At 36.1% G+C, this 12,642-nt stretch overlaps 1 protein-coding gene across 1 annotated transcript in view; it reads left to right on the top strand.

Annotated features, from left to right (window-relative positions):
- The first annotated feature begins 6,238 nt into the window (after positions 1-6,238).
- LOC132547346 (GATA zinc finger domain-containing protein 14-like) overlaps positions 6,239-12,642 on the top strand; it is a 30,262-nt gene continuing 23,858 nt past the window's right edge. Inside the window, exons 1-3 of the mRNA XM_060211112.1 lie at positions 6,239-6,355; positions 6,639-6,696; positions 7,856-8,059. Of these exons, the coding sequence (XP_060067095.1) occupies positions 6,239-6,355; positions 6,639-6,696; positions 7,856-8,059 (379 nt within the window). The remainder of the gene's footprint in view (positions 6,356-6,638; positions 6,697-7,855; positions 8,060-12,642) is intronic.

Here is a 12,642-nt window from a genome sequence, read left to right as displayed (position 1 = left end):
GTTGACACCACATGACGTAATATTACAATATTGTTGACACTACATTACGCAATATTACAAATTGTTGACACTACATTACGTAATATTACAAATTGTTGACACCACGTGACGTAATATTACAAATTGTTGACACTACATTACGTAATATTACAAATTGTTGACACTACATTACGTAATATTACAAATTGTTGACACCACGTGACGTAACATTACAAATTGTTGACCCTACATTACGTAATATTACAAATTGTTGACATCACGTGACGTAAAGCTACAAATTGTTGACCCTACATTACATAATATTACAAATTGTTGACACCACGTGACGTAATATTACAATATTGTTGACACTACATTACGCAATATTACAAATTGTTGACACTACATTACGTAATATTACAAATTGTTGACACCACGTGACGTAATATTACAAATTGTTGACACTACATTACGTAATATTACAAATTGTTGACACCACATGACGTAATATTACAAATTGTTGACACCACGTGACGTAATATTACAAATTGTTGACACCATATTACGTAACATTACAAATTGTTGACGCTACATTACGTAAAATTACAAATTGTTGACACCACGTGACGTAATATTACAAATTGTTGACACCATATTACGTAACATTACAAATTGTTGACGCTACATTACGTAAAATTACAAATTGTTGACACCACGTGACGTAGAATTACAAATTGTTGATACCACATGGCGTAAAATTACATGTACAACGTTAATATTTTGATATCTTCACAAGATTTTTTTTAAAGCTTAGTCACATGACAATTCATATACATGCATATTTTTGTTTTAATTGGTACTTCAGCTGGACAGATTTAATTTTTCAAGGGAAGCACAACGGCTTTAAGTTACATGTACAGTTGTATGAGCCATTCATCAGCTTGATGTTTGGAAAATCTGCGGATTCCTGACGATCTTCATTCTTTTGGATAGTCGCCGGTTCACGTGATGTGTTTTACAGAATGCATCTTACGATTGTAGAGGTTTATTGTACAATACACTTAATTAAGTTATAGACACCAGCGGATATATTGTTGAAATTACTTAAACACAACAGTGTATGAATATCTAATTTGAAATGAGACAAAATGACCAAGCGTGTTATTACTATCTGCTTAGAATACAAGGCCGAACTCTTGTCATATCATGCGGAATAAGGTTTACTTGTAGGATGTAATCAGTTCATTCCGTTAAAAAATCTTCGTTTCGAAATCTACTTTAAATATCATTTTTACCTGTAATTCATCACCAAACACAGTGCGAATCTTTAGCGACAGTCAGGCCACGTTTATCCATATTTAGTTTCGAGTCTTTGATGACAGGGCTGTGTGCAAATGTCAAGATAGTAGGGTAAATCAGCAATTTCTTGGCATTACATGAGCAAAAATAAAATAAAAAGAAAGTTTTCAATATTTTTGTTTCTTGGGGCTATGGGAGACTTACTAGCTACGAAAGCGTATAGGGTCATGGTAGACTCACAAACTATAGAAGCGTATAGGGTCATGGGAGACTCACTAGCTACGACAGCGTATAGGGTCATGGTAGACTCACTAGCTACGAAAGCGTATAGGGTCATGGAAGACTCACTAGCTACGAAAGCGTATAGGGTCATTGGAGACTCACTAGCGTATAGGGTCATGGGAGACTCACTAGCTACGAAAGCGTATAGGGTCATGGGAGACTCACTAGCTACGAAAGCGTATAGGGTCATGGTAGACTCACAAACTATAGAAGCGTATAGGGTCATGGGAGACTCACAAACTATAGAAGCGTATAGGGTCATGGGAGACTCACAAACTATAGAAGCGTATAGGGGTCATAGGAGACTAACAAGCTACAGAAGCATGTAAGTGCCATGGAAGACTTACAAGCTACGGAAGCGTATAGGGGTCATGGGAGTCCCACAAGCTATGGATGCGTATTGAGTCATGGAAGACTCTCAATCTACGGAAGCATATAAGGGCTATGGAAGACTTACAAGCTACGGAAGCGTATAGGGGTCATAGGAGTCCCACAAGCTATGGATGCGTATTGATCATGGAAGACTCTCAATCTACGGTAGCATATAGGGGCCATGGGAGACTAACAAGCTACGGAAGCGTATAGGGGCCATGGGAGACTAGCAAGCTACGGAAGCGTATATGGGTCATGGGAGACTCACAAGCTACGGAAGCGTATATGAGCCATGGAAAACCAACAAGCTATGGACTAAAAGTACATGCCCAGGCTAAAACATACATAAATACATTGTACATTAAATGTGAGTTTCTCATATTTCTAATCTCAACTGCAAAAATATTCAAAAAGCCGGAGGGCCGTAACAGCGAAATTCTCAGGACTGATTGATGTCTTGAATGGGGAAAATATCGTATAAGAACACAATCTTTTAATATACAGCGCGTCTATTCTGACAAGCTACGGAGGCGTGGTCATGGGAAGACTCACAATCTATGGAAACGTATAGGTATCATGGGAGACTCACAAGCTACGGATGCATATAGGGGCCATGGAATACTCAAACCTACGGAAGCATATAGGGGCCATAGGAGACTTACAAGCTACGGAAGCGTATATAGGCCATGAGAGACGCACAAGTTATGGGCTTAAAGTACATTCCCAAGCTAAACCATACATTTATACATTGCACATTATACTAATCGCGACTGCAAAAATATGAAAAGGCAGAAGAGCTTTAATAGCGAAAGTTAAAGCCTGTTTAACAAATGAATACATAATGCTAACTTTATATATTGGAATGTTGCTTTTTCCGATCATTGAAAAATAAAAAAAAAAAAACGTTTATCAAAACGTTTAAATTCACATTCAGATATATTGATGACGTCAAGTCTTTAGCTTTAGATAACATGAAATCTATTAACTACGTCCATCGTTTATATCAAAAACACAGACTCTTCTACATCAGCTACTTATTTCGATCTTTACCCACAACGAAACCAACACTTTACATCAAGTCGTTTGATTTCATTTCCCTTTTATGAAATCTTCCATTTCTGGATAACAATATTCCTTTATCCTCGCCCTATGATGTTTACAAATTTTACATCTATTGTTATTTTTACCTGTGTTATATAACAACTAGTGTTAAAATTGCCCTTTTTTAAAGCCTCGTCAGTTTTCTTTAGTGTACGGAATTACTTTTCATCGTCTAATGTCAGCTTTATTTTGTATTTAAACCATATTTTTTTGTCTAAAATATATTTACAGAGAATTACTGATGTCTATTATCCTAGTTTACATTCTTTTCAATACATACACACTTGGTCACTTTTGTTTATTTTTGTTTTTCATATTTATTATTATTTGTATTGTTCTGTTGGTGCTCTTAAGCTGGTATTGTACCTGGCATACGCTTTGTCATTCTACCCGGGGCGCGCGTGCACGGACTCACTTTCGTGCACTCAATACCTTACCTGTGTTTCGGTTCGGTGGACACTATTTTATTATTGTCCGCGATATTCTGAATGCGATTTTTTATATTTATCGTTGGCCCAGCGGATCTATCGACCGTTGTGTGCGTTTTCATTATTTTTACGTTTCTTTTTTCTCTTCTTCTGTCAGTAGTTATCCACCTTGCATGTATTTTGATAGCCTGCTTACACCTGAAAACATATTACAATGATGGATAGGGAAACTATCATTAAAATAATAACATGGGATGGTAAAGGGTTTTTATCCAAATTTAAACAATATGAGCTTAGTAATTTTGTATATAACTATAATATACATATTGTTCTATAAATAGTAATAATGACAGGTAACAAGACAACCCAGGCGCTGAAGTATACATTGTACTTATATTGGAAATCCTTGGACATTATGACTGAAACTTGGTAAGACCATTGCCCGAACATTGTACATACAATATGTAAAATTAAAAGAATTTTAGTGTGTAAAGTTGTGACTTTTGAAGTGTTGTTACTAAATCATTGAACAATATGACCAATCACGCGTGAAATCGTCGGTAGGCCTATGCGATCATATACCGGAAATCGATATCTCCGTGTATAGTGAGGTTACGCCAATTTGTTATACCGCTTAAACATTGGCGAAGAAGGGAAAGAAAAGGACATCGAATCCAGCGGTGTTAGAGGAAGACCACGAGAAAGACAGTGAGCAGAGCTTTGACTGTAGCGCTATATCACCAAGTAAACTCAACAGTGTTAGAAGAACAAGACAGACAGAGCCGAGACAGTGAGCAGAGCCACGAGACAGTAGCACTAGCAATCTCCAAGTAAACTCAACAGTGTTAGAAGAAGACCACGAGATAGACAGTGAGCAGAGCCGAGACAGAAGCACTAAATCTCCAAGTAAACTCAGCAGTGTTAGAGGAAGACCACGAGACAGACAGTGACCAGAGCCGAGACAGTAGCACTAAATCTCCAAGTAAACTCAGCAGTGTTAGAGGAAGACCACGAGACAGACAGTGACAGTGACCAGAGTGTTAGAGGAAGACCAGACAGAGCTTAGACAGTAGCACTAAATCTCCAAGTAAACTCAGCAGTGTTAGAGGAAGACCACGAGACAGACAGTGACCAGAGCTTAGACAGTAGCACTAAATCTCCAAGTAAACTCAGCAGTGTTAGAGGAAGACCACGAGACAGACAGTGACCAGAGCCGAGACAGTAGCACTAAATCTCCAAGTAAACTCAACAGTGTTAGAAGAAGACCACGAGACAGACAGTGAGCAGAGCCGAGACAGTAGCACTAAATCTCCAAGTAAACTCAGCAGTGTTAGAGGAAGACCACGCACTAAATCTCCAGTAAGACAGTGAGCAGAGCCGAGACAGTAGCACTAAATCTCCAAGTAAACTCAGCAGTGTTAGAGGAAGACCACGAGACAGACAGTGACCAGAGCCGAGACAGTAGCACTAAATCTCCAAGTAAGCTCAGCAGTGTTAGAGGAAGACCACGAGACAGACAGTGACCAGAGCTTAGACAGTAGCACTAAATCTCCAAGTAAACTCAGCAGTGTTAGAGGAAGACCACGAGACAGACAGTGACCAGAGCTTAGACAGTAGCACTAAATCTCCAAGTAAACTCAACAGTGTTAGAGGAAGACCACGAGACAGACAGTGACCAGAGCCGAGACAATAGCACTAAATCTCCAAGTAAGCTCAGCAGTGTTAGAGGAAGACCACGAGACAGACAGTGACCAGAGCTTAGACAGTAGCACTAAATCACCAAGTAAACTCAACAGTGTTAGAAGAAGACCACGAGACAGAAAGTGAGCAGAGCTGAGACAATAGCACTAAATCTCCAAGTAAGCTCAGCAGTGTTAGAGGAAGACCACGAGACAGACAGTGAGCAGAGCCGAGACAGTAGCACTAAATCTCCAAGTAAGCTCAGCCTGTTCTGAGAGTGATCAATGATGTGCTTTATGGAAGCCCAACACATGGTAAGACATCAGCAGATGGACACGCTACTCAGGAGCCTGTAGTGAAAAAGAAGTTGGTAATGAAAGTTTGATCAACCGAAAACTAGACTTGATAATTAGTAAATAGAAAAAAAACTTGATATGAAAAAAAAAAACCTTGAGAACGAAGTGATAAAACTACGATCTGCTGCGTCCTCAATGCACGATCGAGTGGACACCGTACAGGTAAGAGGAATTTGAAAAATCTGTAAAGTTTATGAGCCAAAGACTCGATGTGATAGAGACAAATGGAGGGAGCGAGCAAGTGAAGGAAACAATATTAAGACAACAAGAAGGAGTCCTCGATCTCAGCCGGAAGTTGGATTTCGTAAGCAGTGCTATGGAGAGCCAGCAACACGCTGTGCTCAACTTAAAATACCGATCCATGAAGTATATATTGGTTTTCATTAATCTTGGTGGCGAAACGAGAAATGAAGACACAGAGGCCTTACTACACGAATTCCTGTATCATGAGCTAGGAATTGCAAATTTGTCACTTGGAAATGTGCACCGCTATGGACGTCGCACCCACGGGAAGTCCAGACCAATTGTGGTAAGATTCTTGTACCAGCATGACCTGCAACGGATAAAGAGAAAGGCCTACTTGTTGAAAGGAACCCCTTTCGGTATCAATGAACAGTACCCAGAAGAAATAGAGTCACGTAGACGGAAATTGTATCCTGTTGTTAAACAAAAGAAACGGGAAGGAAGTTACGTAAAACTTGTTCGCGATCGGCTCTATGTAAATGGGAGCTATATGTTGATATGACGGGTAGCCCAACACAGTCTCTGCGTGAGCTACACCGTCAAATGACGTGCACGGCCAAAGAACACCCAACCAGTCAGTCCGCGCTTCCTCTTCTGCTCGGCCATGGCAGCAAAGTAATGTGTCGTACTAAGGCAACGCCAGGACACTGACCTCACAAAGGGAGAGGGGACACGTCAAGCAAGCCCGATTGCTGGTCCTTTTCACCAGATGTCGCCCCATCGGTCGTACCAGATGTAGGACAGGAAGGAGGATAAACTGTTAATCCTTTCATGGAACATTGTTAGAGGACTGGTAGACAAACTCAAAGATTACGAGTTGTGTCAGTTATTAGTAAATATGATGTTATATGTTAGAGTGAATGTTGCATAAGCAAATATGATAATTTTAATTTGATAGAGTACGAACAAATTATTCTTCCTAGGAAAGTATGCAGCGGAATTGTCATTTTTTACAAGTGAGATATGGCTGATAAAACACCGCTTTGTTTAATTGAAAATATTGAGGATTGCTTAACGTGGATAAAGATTGATATGAATTGTACAGAATAACATTATATATTCTTGTGTTTTGCTATATCCCACCAGAAAATAGCGTTTTTTACGACTATACATCTCTTCCAAGGTCTTGAAGATTCCTTCACTAAATACAGTATGTCCGGCGATGTATATATCGCAGGCGATTTAAACGCTCGAACTGGTAACAAAAATGATTTCATATGTAACGATGTTTTACTTGGTAGTGTTCTGGAATGAGTCTATAATAGACTACAAGGCTGATGAAACAATAGTTAAACGTAATAGCATGGATCACATTGTAAATACATTTGGTCTTAGACTCCTTGATTGATGCAAAGCTTCTGGTTTACGTATACTAAATGGCCGGGTACAGGAGATAAAGCAGGACGTTAAACCTTTTATAATGAAAACAGCCGAAGTCTCATTATTATTTATTGACAGGTGCTTCTAACATTTGTAATTATATAATTTTTTATCTGGAAAATTCAATACTTTTATCCTTTAAATTAGTTATTTTTCTACCAATATCTAACGTGCAACTTCCACCTCAATATTTAAATATTTAGATATTTAAATATGGGCGATCATTTTAGATCGAAATGCAACTCACTTAGATGGAATGAAGAAAACTCTAACCTTAATGTGGGTAAATTACCACACAATATAGAAAATGTTGAGAAGGAATTAGATGTTGAACTATCAAGTCAGTTGTTGGTAAACAAAGGTGTTATAAATATATGTAATATTATTAATAAATGCATTGTGCCTTATTGTGAGAAATGTAGTAGTGGTAGCGCAACTAGTGATAACTGTAATAGAAATGATCAAAATGTTGATAAGCCTTGGTTCACAGACGAATGTAAAACATTATTTGTCGAATATAAGAGAACATTAACAGTATTTAATGATGATAAATCTCATCACAACCATGAGGTTCTGACTAATTCCATATGGCGATATAAGCGCATGGAGTCTAGGCTCAAACAAAACTATAAAATACAAGAAGGTGATATACTCTTTTTTCAAAAAGATCAAAGCCAAAACAAGTTTATAAATTAGTTGCCAAGAAAAAAACCATATGTAATTCTACCGTAATAGGAAACGAAGATTTTGATCAGCATTTCAAGAACCTCATGGATGGTAAAGATGGCAATGTTTTAGAACCTGATGTAGATCAGGAAGCCATATATGATGAGCTTGATGCAGTAACTAGCAGAGATGAAATTTGGAAAGTCATTAGCAAATTGAAGCCAAATATGATCTGTAGCGAAGATTTCATTTTAAATGAAGTTTTTATCAAGTGTAAGGATATACTGTTGCCTTGCTTGGAGGTCTTTTCAATGCTATTTATAGTTCTGGTTTTACCCCAGAGTCTTGGTCTCATTCTTGCATTGTGCCTATATATAAAAATGCGATATTAATAATTATCGAGGAATTTCACTGGTCCGTTGTTTAGGAAAATTTTTTACCAATATTTTAAATAATAGGATTTTGAAATGGGAATTCAGTATTGTATTTTAACAGATACACAGTTCACATTTAGAAATGGAATGTGTACTGATGATGTCATTTCTGTTTTACAGTCATTAATTAATAGATCATTAAGAAAAAAGAAAAGATTATACTGTTGTTTCATTGATTTTCGTAAAGTGTTCGATTATGTAGACATGTCTAAGTTATAGGGAAAATAATTAATTATGGTATTCGTGGTAAATTTCTGAAAATATTATACTCATTGTATAAAAATGTTAAGTTATGCTTTAAAAACAATGGATGTTATAGCCAGTTCTTCCCTAATAAGTGGGGCCTCTTACGAGGGGAAATTTTATCGCCGATCGCCTATATGTAAATTACTTTGAGATTAATTTCATAAGTAATAACTGTCCTAATATTGAATTACAAATGATCAGTGTTTTTATTTTAATGTATGCGGACGATACGGTAATGTATGCGGACGATACGGTAATGTATGCGGGCGGACGATACGGTAATGTATGCGGACGATACGGTAATGTATGCGGACGATACGGTAATGTATGCGGACGATACGGTCTTATTTGCCGAAACTCTAGAAGGATTCAAGTCAATGTTAAATAGTCTAAGTGGGTAAAGCAAAAAATGGAATACAGACAAAACCAACATAGCAGTATTTTTAAGTGATTGGGAATTGAAGAAAAAAACAAAAAAAAAAAAAAAACAATGAAAGATGGACTAATGTTAACCAGCAACAAGTCGTCGATGAATTTCAATATTTAGGTATTCTATTGAAATATAACGGTAAATTCGCAAACACTCCGAACCATCTAGCAGAACAAGGTAGAAAATCATTGTATTCATTAATGTCCTCATTAAGAATTTACTCTTTAAATCCAGAAACGCTATCTTCGGTTTTTGATAAATATATTAGTAGTATTCTTCCTTACAGAGCAGAAATTTGGGGTTTCCATAAGGTTTCTAATCTAGTAAAAGAACATTTGACATTCTGTAAGACAATTCAAGAGAAAGTACAATTAACGATTCAGTGTATATTGAACTAGGGAGATTACCATGATTAGTAACTAGAAAATTCAGAATATTTAAATATTGGTTGAAAATTAGGAGTACCAAAAATTGCAACTTGAAAGCATGTTTTGACGAATGTGTCAGTGAAAATGATGTTTGCATGATTAATATAAAACAAGAGTTGTCAATGCAAGGTCTTGAATGTTTATTCGAAAATAATATACCTACTAATGTTGCATATAATAAATAAAACAGATTATAAGATAACAAACAAGAACTATTAAGTAGAATTAAAATCTCTTCTGAAGGATATCTATACCAACACCTTACTGATAACTTTAATTTGAAATATTATTTATGTAAGTCAATTGAAACGAAATACACACGTTTAATTACAAAGTTTAGACTATCTGCACATAATCTTGATATAGAAACTGGGCGTCGTAGAAATATTGGAAGAATTAGATTGTGCATAAGATGTAATGGAGAAGATGAAGCTATAGAAGATGAAATTAATTTTATTTTAAATTTTCCACATTATAAAGAATTAAGGAGAATATATATATAAAATAGTTTTAACACAGACGTCCAAGTGTTTTCAAATTAATCAAACTTTTGAGTGTGAATAATGTGAAGGAATTTTGTGATTTGGGAAAATATCTGTTTTATGAAAAAAAAAAAAAAAACAACAACAAAAAACCTCCAAAATCTCTAATACTGCCAACTCTTTTTTTTCTATATTTATGTTTGTATATATGTTATGTGTTCAGCTCTCCTGAATATTTATGTGTGTGTACGGGTGTGTGAGTGTGTGTGTATGTGTGTCTGCGTGGGTGTGAGTGTGAGGGTGGATGTGCGTATGAGTGTATGCTACATGCATGTATTATATATTTTATGTATATGTACTACTTTTGTGCCTATGAGTCGTAAGGCTCGCGGCTAATAAAGAACAAAATAAATATTACAAGAACCTCATATTTCAGCTTGTCTGTTGGTAAAAAGATTGCACGTTTTTTAGAATGTAAAGCGATTTAGAACTTCGGTTCGTCTAATAGTAGGGGCACTGCTGTGTTGTTTTTATTGATGTTAATCTACCGAAGTTTGATTCAGACAGAGAAGAGCGGGTCATGTTTGTTGACTTTAGATATTTTGATAGTTTAGAATAATTAACGTGTACGCACCTGATGTTGATGGGGAGCGTCGGTGATTTTTTATAATATTATGCATCTTTTCGTGTAGAAGACCTGTTATTTTGGATGCGATTTTAACTGTATTGAGAATATTCCCCTTGATAAGATTGGTGGTAATCCCAATCGTGGTCTTCCCGGCGGTGTGTCGTTAAGAAGCCTTTGTCGTGATTTAAGATCATTCGATACTTTTCGATCTCTTTTCTCTGATGTCGTTTCTACTACTTAGCATGGTAACGGTAGTTGAGATCGTTTTTATGTTTCATGTTTTTTGAAAGAACATCTATTGGAAAAGAAGGTTCTCCCATCTGGTGGTTCAGATCATAATTTGGTATTTCTGAAAATTAAACTATTTTCGGAGGCCCTTTTACTGGAAATTAAATAGCAGTATTTTGAGCGATCGGGCTTTTCAAATTGTCTTTAACGATATTTGGCTTGACTTAGTTGATAATAATCCTATTTCTCTAGACCATTGGGATGATTGTAAATCTGTTATCAAATATTTTATTATTGAATATTGTAACGTAAGGTTACAATTAAACGTACTGTTTTAAATCTTTACAAGATAAGTACAGTAAGTTGTATACTTCAGAAAAACAGTCGCCTGGCCACGTTATTGATCAAGTTCACACTATAAAGACACCATTACTTGATTTTCACATTGCAAGTTTCAAGGGCTCTATTATTTAATCCAGAGCACAGCTCTTAGATTTTTCTGAAAGGCCTAAAGGTCATTTTTTAAAATTGAAAGTGAAAAGTGTAAATTCATTGAGAAAATTAATCTATCCGCTGTATTAAAAAATTAGGACAAAAAGTTGGTACTTCTGATTCTGTGGTCTGCTACTTCCTTAAACAATGTTACTCTGCTTATCAAGACTACTCGCCTCCCTAGAACCACCTTCTCTGATTACTGGTGTACTACTCACATATTTGGTACTGATTTATTTATTTGGTAAAACACAATATTAAGATACATACAAACATGTAAAGTAACAATTTTGTTGAACCAGGATAACACAGTAAAGTCCGAAGGCTTATTTCCGCTGTGGTCCCTTTCCATAAAAAACGTTACAATACAACATAAAATACAGTGACCTTACATAATACAAAATGCACAAATATTATTGATATAAAATATATATTTTGTAAAGAACCTAAAACTATTTAAACTAAAAGTTTGGCAGGAATATCATTGTATCACAGAAATATGTATCCATTTATGAGGTATTTTGTAAAAAAATCTCGAACAGCTTTTTTAAAACTTTGTTTCCCGCTAGACAAACGTATTTCCACGGGAAGAGAGTTTCAGGCCTTTACTCCGTTAAATAAAACGTTTTTGAAATTTGACCTTTACAAGAAGGCTCAACAAAATTCAGACTAGAATTCCTTGTACTATAATAGTGTTGGTCACAAACTTTTGTAAATCTGGACAAAATGTAACTAGGACATGTTCCATGGAATACATTGTACATATGATTGAGACATAATTGTTTTGCTCTATTTTCCACGTTTAAGATATTTAACTGTGATAACACATTTTTATTTATACTATCTCTAAGACTAAGGTTACAAATAAAACGCACACACCTATTTTGTGCAACTTGTAGCTGTTGTTTCATTTTTTGGCTCAGACCGTGGTACCAGGCTGTACAACAATAATCAAAGTGACACAGAACAAGAGAATTACAAAGTGTTTTCCTAATACTCAATGGGAGATCTTTACATTGCCTATAAATGAAGTGGAGTCTAGAATTAACTTTCTTTATTATGTTATCAACAATATGTTCACCTGTTAAGCACTTATCTATATCGATACCGAGATAGCGCACTCGATCTGATGTTTGAATAGGTTCGTCATTAATAGTTACTTCAAAAGAGTCTATTTTGCTAAGTTTTTGCTTTGTACCAAAAAGAATGACTTCTGTTTTTCCAAGGTGAAAAGACAATTTATTATTTACTAGCCAAGTGTGACAATTAGATTACTCCTCCGATAGTTTTGCCTTGATACGTGAGGATGAACTTATAGTAAATCTTCCAGTGTGATCATTACGCCATATTTAATCTTATTTTATCTGTTAATTCAACTTTCTATAGTTACTCTGTTTAATCAGGAAACATCTACATTGTCCATCCTACATTGTAGGGATATGTGCGCCTTACCGGGGCTACTGGTTTTGCACATCAGTGTCTGTCGTC

Source organism: Ylistrum balloti, unplaced genomic scaffold (assembly GCF_031769215.1).
Source record: "Ylistrum balloti isolate Yb309-2 unplaced genomic scaffold, AGI_CSIRO_Ybal_v1 Utg369948, whole genome shotgun sequence".
In the NCBI taxonomy this organism is placed as follows: domain Eukaryota; kingdom Metazoa; phylum Mollusca; class Bivalvia; order Pectinida; family Pectinidae; genus Ylistrum; species Ylistrum balloti.
This window is presented reverse-complemented; position numbering and strand designations above follow the sequence as displayed.